The sequence below is a fragment of the Vigna unguiculata genome, chromosome 5 (genome assembly GCF_037176805.1).
Source record: "Vigna unguiculata cultivar grain cowpea cultivar isolate G323 ecotype 2 chromosome 5, ASM3717680v1, whole genome shotgun sequence".
Classification (NCBI taxonomy): domain Eukaryota; kingdom Viridiplantae; phylum Streptophyta; class Magnoliopsida; order Fabales; family Fabaceae; genus Vigna; species Vigna unguiculata.
Window position 1 is genome coordinate 52,401,898 of NC_140796.1, and position 12,773 is coordinate 52,414,670.

Consider the following 12,773-nt stretch of genomic DNA (forward strand, 5'->3'; position numbering starts at 1 on the left):
TGATAACTCAAGATCCGATACTTAAAATATATAGAGTATTTTTACCTGTGTCTAAGCTTTTAGCTTGTGTAAAAGGTTGATATGACTCTAATATCTCATGTAATTATATGAGAAAGAAAAATATCTGTTATGCATGTTATTTGGTCTTAGAACGTAGTTAATTATTTAGTATTATCCTAAAAATACTTTTACATTTCTTTAAATACTTCAATAAAAAATTCATGATTTAACATGTGACCGACTTGAAAAAATAATTATTAATATTAAAATAAAAATCAGACATTTTATTAAAGGCTTAAAAGTTATCCGTCATCGGATTAAGGAGATATGTTCTTATATAATGTTTTCTCCTCTGTGAAGTAATATTTCCATCACCATACACATTTTCTCTCCTTTCCTCCTCTCCTTTCAACCTACTTCCGCAAGTTATTTTCAAATTTCAAAAACTAGCATCAAAAGAAAAGAATGCAAAAAGTAAAGCAATAAAAAATATCAATTTATGTAGCGAGCATTTATTATAAGAGCTCCATTGAGCCGGTACTTCAACCTACGACAGAGAGCAGAAAAAAAAAATGTAATGATAAAGTAGTTTAACGAGACAGAGACAAAGAAGGGGGAGATATGGAGTCGACAAGGTCAGCAAAAAAGCAAAAATCCAGGTAGAGCAGTTGAAGAACAAATAAGAGGTGAAGTGACGCAGAAAAAGAAAAACTGAACTTTACCATGTCAAATATCGCCCCAATCACCAGAAATCATCTTTAGAGGGTGAAAAAGATCAAATGTGAATGAGTCTAGAATTAAAAATGAATACATCTAAAGGTTCAAAACTGTGGTTAGTTTCAAAAGTGAATGAACTAATTAAGTCAAGACTCTAATGTGATTTTATTTTTCAATTTAGTAATTTATGGTATCAAGCTTGTGAACAATTTCTCCAAGATCAAAATACAAGATGTGATTTTAGTGAGTCTGTTATAGATGCAAATCTACCAGGAAATTTATTCATTGCAACTTTCCATCAAAATTTGGTTTGCACAAAACTATCATCAAAATCATACTCGATTAACAAAAGAAAAAGGAGGTGTTTGTTTTCACAAATTAATATTAGCATAAAGAATGACAAGTCTCACAAATTCACATCTATGTTACAAGGGCTTCTTGAGCGGTGTGGTAATAAACAGCACAAGACCCATAACCACCAGTTACTGAAACATCTTGTTTCACTTTTACTAAACTAAATATCAAATGGTAAAAAATAATTCTGTAGGCTTTGCAAAATCATGTCTTCCAACAAGGGTTTCACAATCACAATCGGAATATCATCATGCAACTGCTCATCACCATCATTGTACTGCTAACGTGTTGTCTTGCTTCATTTTTATGAGATTGCTTTCAATGTTGCGCAGCACTGGCCTATAGCTGCAGGGTAGTTTTTCATATAAATGAACAAGGTAAGAAATCAATGGCTAGAATGAATGAATGAATGTGTGGCTTTCGATACCACCGGAAAAATACAGAAAGAGAGAATCTTACAATCGTGTAAGACCATCATATGCTTGTTTGACTTGTTCGAGCTGAGCAGAAAGCTGCATGACTTCTGCCGATAGTGCCTCTGCTCTCCTCTGTTCCTTCACAAGTTGGCCCTGCCAAGCAAACAAAAAAATGCAAATTTTTGAAGGCATGAACACCGATTTTAAAAAGTATAGAGAACGTACAGACCTCAATCAAATCCCCTGGAAATTTCTCAGAAGAAAAATCAGAAAATTTGGATGCATCTCATTTTAAAAGCAAACAACATTTGACCAATAAGATTTGAATTTGATCAAGCAAGTCAATGACATGAATTGACAACAAAGAGGGACAAATATGTCATGCGCACAGTGTAACTAACCTTCATAGATGTCATCTCTTCTGTTGATGCCAAGGAAGGCATCTCATGTGCTCCGTTTTTAGAAGAGTCTGGCAAGCCCCTAGCCTGTTCGTCTCTCAAATTATCTAGAATCCCACGAAGCTCTTCATTTTGCTTAAGACACTCCATCACCTGAAAAATCATAGGTCAATACAGGTGATAATAAGACTTTTTCAGTCTGGAACACTATCGTGTTTGTTCATAAATTTATAATGCAAACTTCTAAATAAAAAAACTCAGATATAACAATAGTTGAATTTAATATCATCAATCAAGAACTAAAATTTATCTAACCACCATTCAAATCTCGGCCAAAGCTGAACGTACAGGAAAATCAAGACAACCAAGAGAAAACCAGTTCTCAATGTCCATTTAAGCATATTTTTAATCTCTCTAAATATGACTAATTGATAATAGTCCTCCAATTCTTTTATTGATTTTGATCCTATTAAGATTTACAAGTGATGTAGCATACATCTAGTCACGTCAGGCTAGCAACCATTCTAGAGTCATGTCAGCAATAAATAGTGATAGGAACCATTTTTAAAATAAATAGTTTTGCAAAGATTAATTGTTGCCATTTATTAGGATTAAAACCAAATCAAGTCACATTTATAGGGAATTAAAACATATATTCAATCCTATAAAAATGAAATTACTTTCCCAGAGATAACTATAACTATAACTATAACTATAACTATAACTATAACTATAACTATATATATATATATATATATATATATATATATATATATATATATATATAACTGAGATACTTAGAAGTTATAAAAGTAAAAGGAGGTTTTGTATATATTGTCAAGTAAACCAAGATTTGCACCACACATAAAATTGTTCAGCCCTGGCATATTAATAACTAGTAAGACATTAACACAGATTTCAGTAATACAGAACCTTTGTACCAAATTTCTCCGCCAGAGCACAAATTCGAAGTCAAGATTTATTAAATGAATTTCATTAGTCTAAACTCAAAAGATGTACAGATTCCTGACTTCGAAAACTTTAGAAAAAAAAAATCCTGTAAATAATGCTGTACAGCCGAGACCTTACATGATTAAACCACACCAGTAACCATAAATTATATTCGCTCAAACCCCTGTTGTTGATTGTTACCTGGTTTTCCCATCTCATAGATGCTTGAATTGCCTCTTGGTATGAATTTGAAATGTTGGAATTTTCCTCAAAAAGCCTCTCAATTTCTGTAGATTGTGAGTCAATCTGCCGTCAAGATGACAAACCAATCACTCCATGAGATGCCATATACAAAGCAATGTTGGTTTTCTTTTAGTAAGAGAACGTATACATCAAAATTTAGATAAAGAGACTTCACCTCCATCAGAAGTTTCTGCCTGCTGCTTTCCAATCTTTCAATGGCTAAAGCCATATCATGCAACCGGATATCAAGTTTTTGCTTGTCTTCCTGAGATTTATGAAATTCGAAAAAAATTTACGCAAAGAAAATTAGACATCAGTAAAAAGGCTGGATGATCATTAGACAACAAATACATTGGTTTGCAAAATGGGGTTGGGGTTAACAGTTTAGGTCATTCATCATCAACTGCCAAAACAGCCATGTTACGCATATTTTGGCCATTACTTTTATTCTTAGAAGAAATGAAAGTGATTTCTGCTCTCCCCACGAAGATACAAGTAAAAGTCAAAAGCTCCCTATTCATCACTCACATCCTATTTTCCATATTATAAATCATGCATAACTTTAACTAGACAACAGCCAACACAGATACTAGTAATTTTGCTAATAACTGGTCAATGGTTTGAATGAAATAGTAACTTAAATTTATGGCCAATAATTCGATAAGCTAACCAATAGAAAAATTGATAATTCACTGAATAAATAATAAAGAAGTTTTTCTCACCAAAGAAAATGCTTTGGGAGCAGCTGTATCTGAGACTTCTGCAAAATATACATATCAAGGTCAATGCCGCGTTAAAGTACACCAATTCCACAAGATGAAATATCAGGTTAAATGTATGTGAACAGGTATTGAAGCTGAACAGAGTCCATAAACATCATTGCTACAAAAATAGCCACTTAATAGTACGATAAAGAGTTTGTGGGATAAATAGATGGGTAGATGCTAGTAATAATCAACAAATAGTTGAAAGATAATTGCTTCCACCAATCTTTTCTACAATTTTGAAGAGCTTGAATTCATGCATATGCCATCAAGAATAAGGATACTAGGAAGTTATAAGGCATCAAAGAAGTGCAACTGATTATATAATGGATTGTTGGCATGCTTAGTTTCATTCAGCCAATACAAACTTAATATAAATTATGCAAAAGTTTTCATTGGCATAACCTGGAGCCTCTATAGGTATTGACTTAAGTTTCTCTTCCAACTCCTGATTTTGAGATATCAATGAGGCACTGCGGGCCTGCTCTTTTGCTAATTGTTCCTGCTCCTGGTGCCTCAACAGTGATTCTCGCTATAAAATTTAATCACCATGAGACAAAAGGAAAAGAAATTAAAGAAAAGATTCGAAAATGCCAATGACATAATCATAACACCACCTGCAGTTCCAGTTTTAAACCATCTAGCTCCTTTTGTAGTCTTTGAATTTGAATATGATCTGGTGGATTACCAAATGATGGAATTGTGCTAACTGTATTAGTCATAGATTGTTGCTGAATTAAGTTCAATTCTGCTCTTAATGCTGCTGCATCTTCCTCAGCCTAGACCAATATAGTAAAAAACATTCTAAGTTAGAAAAGAAAAATGGTTCTTCATCAAAGTGTTTTTGTAAAATCAAGTCCCATACACGATATTGCTCATCTTCTGCTTCCTTAAGACGTTTCTTCAGGGTACGAAGTTGTGCTGAAAGGTCCTCCTGCACTAATATGTAAGGTTTAATCGGAATTGTGGAAGATTAGAAACAAGGTGAAGCAGTCCACAAGGCATGAATAAGCGTTTGAATATAGTTACCCGCGCAACAACTGCAGCATCTTTTTCCATTGCAACATCTTTCAGAGCCTTACGTAGAGATGGCACTGTGTTTTGCTCCTGCATGAATCCAAGTGAGATTTAAAATTAAGGTACATAAATTTTAAAACTATTCCAACACCAATCTCCATACATGAAGTGCTGTAGTAATTAGCTCTAAACTATGTTCTTGCTAACTTGGGGTTCATGCGTTCGAGAGACAATATATTCTTCTTCACTAACAAAATTGTAACTCAAACTAAAAGAATTCATTATCACGTTCTTTTAGTTTACCAGATCATTCAACTGCTTGCGCATTGCACCATTATCAGTTTCCATCGTTTGAAGCTGCGATAATAGACACAAATACAATCAGCCTAGGCTGTTCTTTTTCTTGGATAGACTTGCAAATAAAGAAATAAACAGCACGTATGCATTCAGAATGAATCTTCACCTTCAAAGTTATTTTCTTGTTTTCTTCCTCCAACTGCGTGTTCTTGTTTTGCAGACCTTTCAGTTGAGACAATAGAGCACTAAAATCTGTCTGTGAAAAGAGAGTACGCCAAAAATCAATGCAGTTGCAATTCAGAAAACTTGCGTCTCTCAAAAATTAATTCGTATAGATGGTGATTAATCGTTGATCCATAGACAATATAATGAACGACATGATTAATAATACAACAAAGATTTTACCTCAGAGAGCCTATTACCGCTCTCGGCCTTGTTCATTCCCGCAAGCTCTGAAGGAAAGTAAAATTAGTTTCGAATTGCAAACAAGAAAAAACGCACATAGAAATGGAGTAATAATAAATTAAAAATATATATGTACAAGAGATTCATAATATTGGAGGAAAATTCTGACCGGAGGTGCTGGGAACCTTGGTTAGATCTGCTCCCGAAGAGGTTTTGCTCAATCTCTCCGCCGCTCTCTTTTGGCGAATTTCCTCCAACTGTGGATGCGATCAATTATCCGATTCAATAACAAAAAAACCACGACGATAAATGAACAACGATCGAATACAGAAAAAAAATGAAACGAGAAGTGGAGAAATGGATATAGGTTGCTAGGAATGTACCGTTCGTCGACCAAGAGATGCATGACGCGCCTCCATTGTTACCGATGGGATGGGAACGGAATGTTCGTCTGCGAATTCCCCCTCCCCCGCCGAGACGCAAGAGTTTTATAATTTTACGCTGTCCGTTAACTTTTATATTATAATGTGTTTTTATGTTAGTCAATTATCAATTGTGTCTGGGTGGTGTAGTTGGTTATCACGCTAGTCTCACACACTAGAGGTCCCCGGTTCGAACCCGGGCTCAGACAAAATTATATTTTAGTTTTTAGTGGTTTCGTTTATTTAAAAAAATTCAGATTTACTTTATTTTTTTGTTTTCAAAAGTTATTTTCAACGACAAAAATATTTTCAGATTTTTGTATTTGTAGAAAACTTCATAATTGGGCTTTAGTCTGTAATTAAGGTCCAAAAAGCAGGCCCGTTCAAAAAGGCCTGGATCAAAGCCCTTCCTACCAGAAAACTTGAGTTTGAAAAATGCGAACTTTTACGTTCCGACCATAATCGATTTGTTAGTTAAACGCAAGGTGAAGGAGGCGAGAATCAGAAGATGAAGAAGGAAGACACGGTGAAACTGATCAGTGCGGAGGGTTTTGAATTTGTGGTCGACAAAGAAGCTGCAATGGTTTCACAGACCATACATAACATGCTTACTTCTCCAGGTTTGATATTATGTTATATTAATATCCCCTTTTCACTGCAATTAGGGTTCCAAATTTCATTATAAACACAATGATGGTTTCTTTCACAGGGAGTTTCGCTGAGAGGCAGCACGGCGAAGTCACCTTTCCCGAGATCAGTACCACCATTCTGGAGAAGATTTGCCAGTACTTCTATTGGCATCTCCAATTTGCCAGGTTTTCCTTTCTCTCCCTTCGCTATTGCAACATTGCCGAATACAATGTTTCTTTCGTTTTTTACTAGTTATTTGTGTGTGTAATGAATATGACTTTTGGTGTATAAAAAGCCTTAAGTGTATTTTCAGATATTCACAACTCATGATAGGTTGTATTGGGAGCAACCTATTACCTTGAAATGCAATAGTGATGCTAGTGAATTTCCGCCAATAACGGAATGGGTAATGGGTCTGCGGAAGTTCTACTTACTACCAATTAGCTTCAAAATAGATCCATGGTTCTTGAATTTGCGGATAATTTTTTTTAGTTCTTGGTTCTCAGTGAAAAAGAATTTTCTTGAGTACTGAAGTGCAGCGTAATGACATCGCCTTGATGAAATCGTGTAAATTGTGACAAAGATCTAGTATTTAGCATGTTCAATAACCACATTTCTAGTTAGTCTGTGCATAAACAATACATAGTCCGTTCAATTTTTATTTCTGCATATCATTATGAGGTAATTTTGTGTCAGCAGAAAAGGTTGGATCATTTAGAACAGGGAGGAAGATGACTATAGTTAGTTGAATTATTTGATTATACAAAGTGATCCTGGATTTTTCTTTGTTGTAAAGGACTGAATTTGTTTTTTTTTTTTTTTTTCATATTTGGATGGAAGCTTTTATGTTACGGAGCACGAACTTTGGTGGGATTTAGTGCTCCAGTCAAACATATGGTTTTAATTGATTTGGTCTGTCTTGGAATCTAGTCTGTGTCACACTTTCATGATCGTAAAGTCTATAATAGGCCTTGCATTGTACAAAATTCTTTTATTATGTTACCTTCTTCCATCATGCATATCAATCTTTGCTCATTTCTGAGTTCCCTTTTTCTGTTGTGTAGTATAGCTGCATATTTTTCACACACGACCAATGAATTTTTAAATGGTTTAAATATTTACATCAGAGAAGGCTCAGGGGGAGGATGACCTCTGTATTGTGTACCTTTTTGAGTGTTTTATGAAAAGAAGAAGTAATGGAACGAATTGATTATAACAACTACAAGTTGGACTACATTTGAGTGAAAAGTAATTAAAGAACCAAAATCACACTTTGTGGGAGACCAAAGATGAGAATTAATTATAGTTTATCCGAGGGTGAAACGCTGACATTGATTGTTGAACTAGTACATTCTCGCTTTTCTATATTTTAAAATAGTCATGCATTATTTATAATTTTGAAATTATTTGAAATATTATTACATAGTTTTACCAATTTAAGTGGCTGCCCACTCATTTAGTAAAATATCAGTAGATTGCTATGATGGGATGAGTATGATGATAGTTTTTATGTGTTGAAAGTATTATTTTACTTTGGGGAACTTTGATCGAAATCTCTCATTTTTATCTCGTGTATGTCTATGAAAATAGCTGTATTATTGACTTGAGATGTTGCTCTTACTAGTGGAAAGGAAACGGAATTTCCCATTGAACCTGAGTTAACTCTAGAGCTAATGATGGCTGCTAATTACCTCCATACATAAGCATTTTACTTCACCAACGGTGATAGTTCTTCGTCCTCATTGTAAGCCTTTATTATTCTCCTGGAGTCTAACAAATAATAGTAGTATTTTTGTCATGTTGAATTTTGCTGTCTTTGTTCTTGCAGATGGAATTATTACTTGGTTAGGCATTCAAAGAGCGTATTATAATTAGCCATTTGGAACTGTGTCTTTTCTGGAACTAAGTACATATGTAATTTGTATAATCTACTGATTGTTAGACTCAGTTTGCATGACTCTGATGTACGAGTGGCTCTAAGATGCCTTCTATTGATGTTGCTGTATAAATGAACTTGTTAAAAAGTTACTAACATCAAAATGCTGTTTTAAAGTCCATTATAACTACACCAATGTAGACATTGTTATTCGAACAAGGCAAATAAATTCGCTCAGTTCCGAGGTATGGTTGAAAATGAAATGGATATATAGAAATATGAGTGAGTTGAAAAAACAGAGTTTGTGGGTAGAAAATGAAAATTCTATTTCGTTTATTTAGATGGTAAAAATAAAAAAAATTTCACTATTTTCTAATTTTCTTTTTCCCTGTACAAATTTCAAGTAAGGAAATTACATTTTCTGAATCCAGCATGAACTTTTCCTTCATTCTGTGTTTTCATTTCCATCTCTACTTTGCTCTGTTAGCTAATATTTCTCCAATGCCTCCTGCTGTGTCCCATAAGTTAGCAGTAATCACCAGCCGCTTGGGTTTCTTTAGTAAGACAGCAAGAAGGTCAGCTTTATGTGATAGCCATAGTCTCTTTGACTAAATATAAAACCTCACTTGCAATTGATATGTCTTTTTTCAAGCAGTAACTTGGTTCTTTTATCTTAAAATCAAATGGAGAATTAATTTTGAAATAAATGAGATTTTATTATTGATATTTTGTAATTAGTTAATCACTTATTAAATAATCAGAAATATATTTACTACTTTTTAAAATATTATTCTTAAATAGAGTTGCTTTTTTACCATCTCTTAAAATCTAATCAAAATCTAAAACAAATGAACCAGGAATCCAGTCAATTCTCTAAGCGTCTTGGGTTGGGACCTACAATAAAGAGTCGTTGGACCCAAGCTCTTTTATGGCATTACTATATTTTGTTCGATTTTTCAAATTCTCCAAAATACATATTAATAATAATAAGTACTAATGATAGTATAAAGTACATTTCGATCACATTCATCAATCAGAATCTAGAAAAGAAATATCAAGACTTGGTCCATATAATTTGAAGTTTTTAAAACAGAAATGGGGGTAAATACACAGTATGTTACTGTGGAGTCCTCCTGGTGAGAGATGTTATTTAGAATAGATTGCATAAAATTTTAGATGCAATGATAGCGTTGTGTTTCACAAGTTGTGGCAATGTGCTTAGATAGGGTACCGTGCAAGGATCAGCATTACGAAAGGTAGTAGACTTTCATTGTCGCAGTTACTTGTGACCTAAGGAAACGCTTGTCGCCTAGGCTTAACTATGAAACTGCCTTAAGAATTAAGATATCATGTAAGCATGTGCGAGGACGGTGGTAGCTTAGTAGTTAATGATTATTTTCTTTGACTTCACAAAAACACTCATCTGTAGCAACAAGCTTCTCCTTTTGTTTTTTTCTCCAACATTTTGATACTAATTTAGTAACCTCATGGTTGGTATTCACAGAAATGGTCCTCATGCATTGCACCAGATATGCAAAGAAAAAGTCTCTCATAAGCAGCCACCATCTTTGTGGCGGTGAACAGTTGCAAACCTCTTTGCATGGCAACCTTACCTTTCTTGTTCAGAACATCTCTTCCACTGATCCATAACTCATATATAGCCCTCTTCAGATCACTCACCGTTGGTGAAAATGTGTAACCCATTTCGTTGCCTACAATCACAGAACCTGCAATGCTTGCAAGCCTAGTAGCCATCACTGGCTTCCCACTCAGCATAGCTTCTAGCAAAGTGTGATCCAAACCTTGTGCTCTTAAAGTGGGGTTTACAAAAACGTCAATAGCATTATAGAAACATGCCAATTCAACTTGTTCCAAAGGTCCCAAAACCAATATATTTGCCCCAAGATCTCTGTATCTTCCACCCCAAGGACCATCTCCTGCAACCACAACCATGCTACTCTCTTGGAAAGTGCTGTTTTCTGCAATTATCTGCTTCAAAGCTTCAAACATCAAAGGGTGCCCCTTGTCCTTGACTAACCTCCCAGCCAGTCCTATCACTAATGACTTTGAATCAAGAATTCCGTGCCTCTTCTTGAATTCATTCCCCTTTGAAACATCTGATCTGAAAACCTGTTGGTCCACGCCATTCAGAATAATATGGACCCTTTCTTCCGGAATCATGTAGACCCTCTTTAGGATATCACCTGCATGATCACTAGTGGCAACGTGATGAGCATAATTCGGGAAGAACTTAACCTCTTCGACAACCTTTGCAGCTCTTTCAGACAAAGCCTTTGTCTGAGGCTCCTGGGGTGTTCTGAGCAGTTCTTGAATGATGTCAGAATGAAACGTCTCGTATGCAATCCCATGCCAAGTGACCGCCAAATTACTAACATATCGAGATCTTGTGTACCTAAGTCCCACACTCTCCGTGTGGACAACGTCAAACGGTTTACCAGATGAGTTTTGTGCTTGAAACTGCTCCCAAACTGAAGCTTGGTCGAGGTAACCACCTGGTGTAGGTTTGGAGAAGTGAAAGTGTAAGTTGTTGTTGGAATAGTTGGTTGGAGAAGAGTCTGTAGAAGTGGTGAATACGTGAAGATCATGGCCTCTTTTAGCAAGGGCAAGGTGGAGCGTGAGAGCGTGGCGTTCAAGCCCACCTGCACGAGACTGGTGTGGCCATTTCCTGACAAAAAGTGCGATCTTAAGAAACTTTGAAGGTGGCTCTGAAGAGAACACAAGGTGGTTCCATGCTAAGGGATATGAAAGGAGGTTGATTGGTTTGTTCTGCTTTTGTGCAATTACTTGGTATGGTGAATGACACTGGCTGCAACAGTGGCTCCAAGAGAGAGATAAGATTATGGAGATTATGGAAAGGATTATGACAACGTAACAGAAATACTGAAAACTGAATATAGAACTTCGATCCTTTGCCATGGACATTTGATTTCAGGAAAGGAACGTTAAGTATCAGATGAGAAAGAGACAAGATTAGCATGATTAGTTTTAAGCACGAGCACAGGGGACAAGAAAGTAGAAACCAAGAAACCTGTCACATGGTGCCAAAGGTTGTAGACTTCTGATACTTTAGCGAGTGATGAACCTGATTAAGCTTGCTTCAATAGCACTTTTGCTTGATGAAAAAGTACCTCCTGTTAAGGTGTTTTTAACCTATAATATTAGTAAGTTTTAATTTTTATTTCTATAAAAAATGGCTTAACTAGAAGTATATTATAAACTACAACCGTCAAAATAGGTTGGAACTCGCAAATCAATTTGGTCCATTACGGGTTCGTGTCTGAGAGTTAGGTTGAAATTTTCTTACAAATTTCAATAGAGGTTGATTTTTGACCCGACCCACCTAGAACTTGATTCACCCAGATTGAACTCATGGTGAGCCAATGGCTCACCAACCCACAAATAAAGGGTCACACAAGTATTTTTTGTTAAAGTTGAGCTTTGCATTTGGGTCAGGTTAGGTTATTTTTTTAGCCATCACATAGATAATTTGTATTTTTGTGATTTTGGTTTGTATTTGGATTGTATTAAAGTTTATTTAGATTTTAACTAAATTATAATTTAGTTTTGATTGAAAAAAAATAAAAAATTTGTATTTTTTCTAATTAAGTAAACCCGTGAACTAATCCGTTTAACCCATCAATCCGTGGTAAGCCAGACCAAGTTCGAATTCTTTTGTGTTGACTCACTAAATGATTAACATGTGGTGGATCAAACCGAACCGAGCTGAATTACCCGTTTTGACAACTTTATTATAAACACTTATCAATTAGTAATGTCATCAATAGCTTTTGACACTTTTTTTTTATCTAAAGTTAGCGCAATTCATGTATATGCCATGAGAAATGGAACATGGGAAGATATACATATACAATACAAGGTGACGAAATTTTATTCATATATCAAATAAACTAAGGTTCCGTGTGTCAATCTCAAGTTACACAACTTCATACATTCATATGCATAAACGTGAAACTCTTTAAATTTTCTTTCTCTAATTTTTATTTAATAAAAAAATTCATTTTCATATTTAGATTCATAAGACAATATATGACGAGTTAAGGAAAATAGAACATTCTATTTATTTATTTATTTTGTGATCAAAGTGTTTACTATTGCACACACCCGACCATTCTTTGTACTAACTTAAACGTCATTCTTATTAACACTTAAATTACTTAAAAATAGCGAGTGGCTATTTTTGTTATCGTTTTTTGACTTAATAAACTTTTTAAATAGGCTTTATTTAAAGTTATCTTGAATTT

The 12,773-nt window shown here is 34.8% G+C and overlaps 3 protein-coding genes and 1 non-coding gene across 4 annotated transcripts; 2 read left to right on the forward strand and 2 right to left on the reverse strand.

Moving 5' to 3' along the window:
- Positions 1-1,059: 1,059 nt before the first annotated feature.
- LOC114183046 (myosin heavy chain-like protein) lies at positions 1,060-6,098 on the reverse strand. The gene is made up of 15 exons (XM_028069879.2): positions 5,946-6,098; positions 5,732-5,819; positions 5,563-5,609; positions 5,324-5,413; positions 5,164-5,217; positions 4,873-4,950; positions 4,709-4,777; positions 4,461-4,622; positions 4,249-4,375; positions 3,802-3,839; positions 3,255-3,344; positions 3,038-3,142; positions 1,889-2,038; positions 1,531-1,640; positions 1,060-1,416 (listed from the first exon to the last, which is right to left on the reverse strand). Exons 1-15 carry the CDS (start codon positions 5,979-5,981, stop codon positions 1,341-1,343), a joined length of 1,320 nt encoding a protein of 439 aa, XP_027925680.2. The 5' UTR covers positions 5,982-6,098; the 3' UTR covers positions 1,060-1,340.
- A 21-nt stretch (positions 6,099-6,119) lies between these two features.
- On the forward strand, positions 6,120-6,193 carry TRNAV-CAC (transfer RNA valine (anticodon CAC)). Its single transcript has one exon. It is a non-coding gene; the product is annotated as a tRNA-Val (tRNA).
- A 175-nt stretch (positions 6,194-6,368) lies between these two features.
- On the forward strand, positions 6,369-8,654 carry LOC114183563 (BTB/POZ domain-containing protein). The gene is made up of 4 exons (XM_028070633.2): positions 6,369-6,604; positions 6,694-6,799; positions 8,239-8,358; positions 8,443-8,654. Exons 1-3 carry the CDS (start codon positions 6,493-6,495, stop codon positions 8,315-8,317), a joined length of 297 nt encoding a protein of 98 aa, XP_027926434.1. The 5' UTR covers positions 6,369-6,492; the 3' UTR covers positions 8,318-8,358; positions 8,443-8,654.
- A 1,067-nt stretch (positions 8,655-9,721) lies between these two features.
- On the reverse strand, positions 9,722-11,573 carry LOC114183738 (UDP-Glycosyltransferase superfamily protein). Its single transcript, XM_028070864.2, has one exon. It carries the CDS (start codon positions 11,431-11,433, stop codon positions 9,976-9,978), a length of 1,458 nt encoding a protein of 485 aa, XP_027926665.1. The 5' UTR covers positions 11,434-11,573; the 3' UTR covers positions 9,722-9,975.
- Between the last annotated feature and the right edge of the window lie 1,200 nt (positions 11,574-12,773).